We start from the raw sequence: 6,364 nt of genomic DNA, 5'->3' as shown, positions 1-6,364 counted from the left end.
TTATTAGCTGTTTAGTATTTTGTTCTTGTTTTATTAATTATAGTTGTTTCTAATGCTTTTAATATCACTGAGATTCTTTCCAAACACAACTACAAATTGCAAGAAGTGTTTAGTTTTAAATCAAATTGTGTATTGATGATTTAATTATTATTAAAGAACATTTTGATCTTAAACATACAGCTTTTAAATTAAAAAATAAAAATAAAACAGAATTTAATATATCATATCCTAGCTTTATTATGAATAAATTTTATAATGAACCAGTTTTAGATAATTGATTAATGCAAATAAATTAATTATCAGCACATAAGAAGATAATTAGATACTTGTATTTAATTTTAATAATTGTATAATAAATAGTTATTTATACTATTATTTGCTAAGTGATTTTTCACATTTGAACTCTCACCCTAAAATTTAAATTATTTAATATCGTTTATAAAATTAATAAATAATAAATATTAACTTAGTAAATAATTGTTTTTAATAAAATCATATTTTAAACCTAAAAATATAATTCTTATACAAACTATGCTGTTATCCGGAAAAAACTTAATCATAAATTATTATATTAAGAAATAGAAAGATGTATAAACACTTTTTAACTGAGAAATTTTTTTTTTATAGTTTTTAATAATGAATTAATAATGAATAGAATAATAAATATTTGTAACATAATTATGTCAGTATGTAGGAGTGGGTGTTCGGATACCTATTCGGGTTTGGATCAGATTTTTTGATTTTTTTGGTATTTTGGTATAGGATATAGAAAGGTATTTCTGTACTTTGGGTCGGGTTCGGATATTTTTAGTTCGGGTTCGATTATTTCGGATCGGGTTCGGATATTTGGATTTTAAAAGAAAAAGAAATTCATTTCTTAAGTGTTGTATTTAAATATATAGATTTCACTTAACTGATTTTTTTATTTTTTTATAAATTGAATGATTAATAGATTTGGCTATTTTTTTTTTAACTTTGGATTTAACTTTTGTTAATACATGAAACAAAAAAATTGACATGCATTTTAAATGAATGTCAAATGAGTTTCTTCATAATTATATATATACTATATGATCTTATAGTATGTGTAACATCAATATAAATATTTTAAATAAAATAGGAGATGTAAACTAAAAATATAAGGATAAGTATACATATGTTCGGTTATCTTCGGATATCTATTCGGATTCGGATATTATCCATTCGGGTTTGGATATCCAATCTCTCATAACTTAATACCCATTAAGGTATTTTGTTACTTCGGTTCAGATTTCTTTTCCGGGTCGGATTCGGATGCGGTTTCGGATATCGGGTAAAGTGCACACACCTACCATATGTGCTGATAAAACACACATAAAATCGTTCCCTCTCCCTCTCTCGCTCAGCATCCCTCCCCCTTTCCTCTCTCTCAGATTATCTTTATAAAATTTCTGTACTTATAGAATCACTCAACTAGTGAAATACCAACTTCATCGTCTGCTGAACAAAAGAAAATTTGAAAACCGAAAGAAATTTAATGAGAGGAAAACATATTTTTTTACTAGTGCTCATTGTCTTGGCCTTCAATGAAATACATGCCAAGAACAACTCTTCAACTCCTAAACTAAGGAGGAGTGATTTTCCCGAAGATTTCGTTTTTGGGTCTGCGACATCTGCTTACCAGGTATTTCTTTTTGGTTTCTTCTAATGTTATTATTCATTTATTAAATAAATCTGATAACTGATTAGATAATTTATCGGTTTTTGTTTTAACAATTCTCAGATTGAAGGAGCTGCCCATGAAGATGGTAGAGGACCAAGTATCTGGGATACATTCTCTGAAAAATACCCAGGTTTTACTTAAATTCAAATCTCAGGTTTGTAGGATCTAGAGAATACAGGTTTATAGGTTGAAGATCCAAGCATTTAGTATATATATATATATATATATATATATGTGTGTGTGTGTGTGTTAATATACTCTAATTAATATTCTCTTCGTATCACTTTATTTGATTTTAAGGATTTCAATTTTATTTTAAAATAAGTGATATTCTAGATAAAAATTAAATATCGTTTAGAATTTGCATTCAATTATAAAATAGTGTATTTTTATTGGTTGAACTAGTTTTATTTAATGTTATTTTATATAACCAATATAAATTACATAAAATTTTGTATTTTTTATGTTTGTGATAAAATCTTAAAATCCATTTAGAATGATATAAAAGGAGTAGTTGATTGTTCTTTCATGACATTTGAAAAAGGACCAAATGTGAAATTTCATTGAAACAGAAAAGAATAAAAGGGATGGTAGTAATGGGAGTCTAGTTGATAAACTTTTTTTATTTTTTTGAATAACAGTTTATAAACTCAACTAATGATTTTATTTTATTTTTAATTAACCACAGAAGATAAAGGATGGTAGCAATGGGTCTGTTGCAGATGACTCTTACCATATGTACGAGGTAATTGTGTTTTTTGGCATTATGTGAATTTTGTTGGCATTGGCCTCAAAATCTGCCACATGCTTTGATTATATCAATTATTTTAAAATATTGGATTACAGGAAGATGTGGCTTTATTGCATCAAATTGGCTTCAATGCTTACAGATTCTCTATCTCATGGTCGAGAATATTGCCTCGTAAGTTCTTCTTTCTCTTTGGAGGTTGTTGACATGTGATTTGATTTGTTCCCAGAACTAATAATGCTAATGAGCGGTTTCTTATTTAGGAGGGAATCTTAAAGGAGGAATCAACCAAGCTGGTATTAACTATTACAACAACTTGATCAATGAGCTTTTGTCCAAAGGTAAAATACGCTCTCTTATTCACATTACTTTGATTTAAGATTTTAGTAAAACAATGTTTTTCAAAGTTGGACTTATGTATGTGTACTTTCTAAATGTGATATATTGGATTACAAATTTGTTCCACACTATTATGCTTATACTAAGACTTTCTTCTAATGACTTCTAACTGAAGATGCACATTTCTTAAGTTATATCTTCAAAATACACCAGATAAAATCATAAAACCAAAGTTGGTTGACTTCAAAGTAAGTGGTTTGGTTTGATTTCACGTACCGATTTGGAAAAACTAAATGTTGGCCACTGAATTATCTATAACACTTTTCGAACGGAAACTCATCACACTAAGAATTCAATCTTGGCGAGATATCGACTAATAAGTTTTATTCCACACCCTTCAAATAGAAGATATACTTTTTTGTGATAAAGGCTACCTAAGCAGTATTGAAAATATTGTTTCACTGTCTATAGGAATTAAGCCTTTTGTCACCATTTTCCATTGGGACACACCACAAAGCCTTGAAGCTGCTTACGGTGGATTCCTTGGCGCAGAAATTGTGTAAGTTCTGTAAACCTATATTTTTTTAGCATGTATAATACTATCACAGAAAAAAAAAGAAAGGAAAATAGATATATTGATAACATGATAGAATATATCATATATATTTACAACAAAATCCGCTGATTATATTGTATTTGTTTTTGGGTGGATGGAACAGAAACGATTTCCGCAATTATGCGGATACTAGATGTTTTGCCCGCACCTGCGGGCTTAATAGTTTAAAAAAAAATTATAAACAAATCTACTATAAATTAAAAACCTTATTGAAAAATTATTCTCATGCTTTTGAAATATTTAATAATTAACTAAATATTAATTTTTATATTCAATATTTTTTTTATTTTAATAAAATATCCATATATACATACATTATATTTATTTTTAAAATATATGATGTAAAATATTTTAAATAATATAATATAGAATCTTTTAGATAATGATGAATACCATGATTTTTTTTATTTATGGGTAAATATATATTAAAAATATACCCTAATTATTTATTAAGAATAATAACAAATTTAACGTTTTAAATTTAAACGTGAGAGCGTACAAATTATTTTGTAAATAATAGTATAAATAATTTTGAATCTTCCGCTAATTTTTTCGGAAATTATCACAATGATTTTAAACATATAATAATAAATTATTATATGTATTTATTATTATATATAGTAATAAATTATTATTGTATCAATGCTTTTGATATTTGTATTATTATAAGTGATTTTAAACATATAATAATAGTATACATAAGTAATTTTATCTAAGTTTATAATTATTTATGGGTAATTATAAACATATAAGTAATACTTTAATATTACTAAATTATATGTATAAGTTTAGCTATGATATTATCTTTAGCATATTTTAATTATTTTTAAGATAATGACCAATTATCGGTTAAATCACTAAAATTATTTATTAATTAATATTAATAATTAAGCAAAAAATATGAGTAAATGTATAATTATGAATAGCATCACAAATAAACAAATTCACTTCTCAAATAATAGTTTAGATAGATAGATTGTTTAATATATTAATTTTTAACTTTTATAATAGAAATAATTATTTTAAGATAACAACACAATACATAAGAATTATCTTATTTTTAAAAATAATTAATATTATTGATATAAATTTGTTTTAACTATATAATAAATTCATATATAAAAGTAAAGATATAAATAAATTGTTATATATCTTATTTTTAACTTTTATAACAAAAATAATAATTTCAAGATAGCAACACAATATATAAGTTATCTTATTTTATTAAAAATTAATCTGATTAATATAAATTTGTTTTTAATATATAGAAATATCTTAGAAAAATATTTATACAAAATGGTTTTAGTTGGTTAATATTTAATTATAAATAGTTTATATGTTATTTTATATCTTTTATAATTGAAAAAATAAATTTTAAGATAACAACACAATATATAAGAATCATCATATTTAAAAAATTCTAATATTATTAATAAAAATCGTTTTTAATTATATAATTAATTATATATAAAATTCATTAAAGGTAATATTGACTTTAACCACTTAATTATTATAAATTGTTTTATATCTTATTTTAACTTTTATGATTGAAAAATATTTTAGTATAAAAAGAAAATTCATAAGAATTATCTTATTTAAAAAAAAAATATTAATAAAAATCAATATTGATTTTAACCACTTAATTATTATAAACTGTTTTATACCTAATTTTTAATTTTATAATTAAAAAATATTTTAAGATAACAACACAATATATGAGAATTATCTTATTTTTTAAAAAATCATCAATATTATTATTTTGGTTAAAATATTTTTAGATTTTGGATAAATCTTACTATTATTAATTTTAATCAATTATTAATCAAATAAATTAATTTTCGTTTTTATTTTTAGCTTAATTATATATATTTCTAGTCACTTATTCTCTTTTCAATTAAATAAAATTAATAATATCATTTAATTATATTTAGTTATATACTTTATGTTTTCAACTTTATTTTAAAAAATTTCAGATAACAACACAACATACATATAGGAATTATATTTATATTTTAAAATACTTTTAGATTTTGGATAAATCTTACTATTACTAATTTTAATCAATTATATAATTAAATAAAGTAATTTTCATTTTTATTTTTACCTTAATTATATATTTTATTCATTAAGGGTAATATTGATATTAACCACTCTAACTTTTAACGTGAGAGCTCCGTTGCGAAAAATCACTTCGCAAATAATAGTATAGACTAGGTGTTGTGCCCGCACATGCGGGCTTAAACATTTTAAAATATTTATTAATATATATATGTATATATATTACTAATCAAAAGAATAATTTATTATTTTGATGTCCATTTGATTTTTTAAAATATTATAATTTTTTTTGAAAATATCCTTGTACATTATATACATTATAGAGAAATAAATCTTAAAAGTCACCAATATCCTCTTTATATTTATATAAAGTTAAAATTTTTACTGGATTAATATTTAGTTATTTGTTCTATGTTCTTTTACAAATATTAAAAGATTTTTTAGATAACAACACAATATATAGAAATTATATTTTTATTTAAAGTATAGTTTTATATTTTAATCAAATAAATAAATTTTTTTTATTTTTTAGTTAAGTTATATATTTTATTCATTAAGAATGTAAATGATCTTAGTCACTCCAATTTTTAATTTGAAACTTTTTTTTGTGAAAAATCAATTCTCAAATAATAACGTGTGGATAAAAATCAAGATACCACCATAAAAAAATCAAGATACCACCATCAAGTAATTGATTATATATTATTTTTCGGTGTTTTATCCGAATATGCAGATTAAATAATTTTTCAAATATTTATAAATTAATATATTATTAAATTGAAATATTATGATGATAAATTACTGTTAATTGGTTCAAATATTTAATAATAAATTAAATAATATATAGAGAAACTTATCTTTTAATAAAAATTATGTAAGATTATTATTTGGATAGCACAAT

At 22.3% G+C, this 6,364-nt stretch overlaps 1 protein-coding gene across 1 annotated transcript; it reads left to right on the top strand.

Moving 5' to 3' along the window:
• The first annotated feature begins 1,361 nt into the window (after positions 1–1,361).
• LOC130511333 (beta-glucosidase 15-like) lies at positions 1,362–6,201 on the top strand. Its single transcript, XM_057008264.1, has 8 exons — positions 1,362–1,663; positions 1,763–1,832; positions 2,389–2,447; positions 2,549–2,624; positions 2,714–2,791; positions 3,261–3,348; positions 3,509–3,540; positions 6,197–6,201. The coding sequence occupies exons 1-8, from the start codon at positions 1,517–1,519 to the stop codon at positions 6,199–6,201; spliced, it is 555 nt and encodes a 184-aa protein (XP_056864244.1). The 5' UTR covers positions 1,362–1,516.
• Positions 6,202–6,364: the final 163 nt, after the last annotated feature.

The sequence above is a fragment of the Raphanus sativus genome, chromosome 4 (assembly GCF_000801105.2).
Source record: "Raphanus sativus cultivar WK10039 chromosome 4, ASM80110v3, whole genome shotgun sequence".
Lineage (NCBI taxonomy): Eukaryota > Viridiplantae > Streptophyta > Magnoliopsida > Brassicales > Brassicaceae > Raphanus > Raphanus sativus.
Note: the sequence above shows the minus strand (reverse complement) of the source record. Positions and strands in the feature narration are given on the sequence as shown.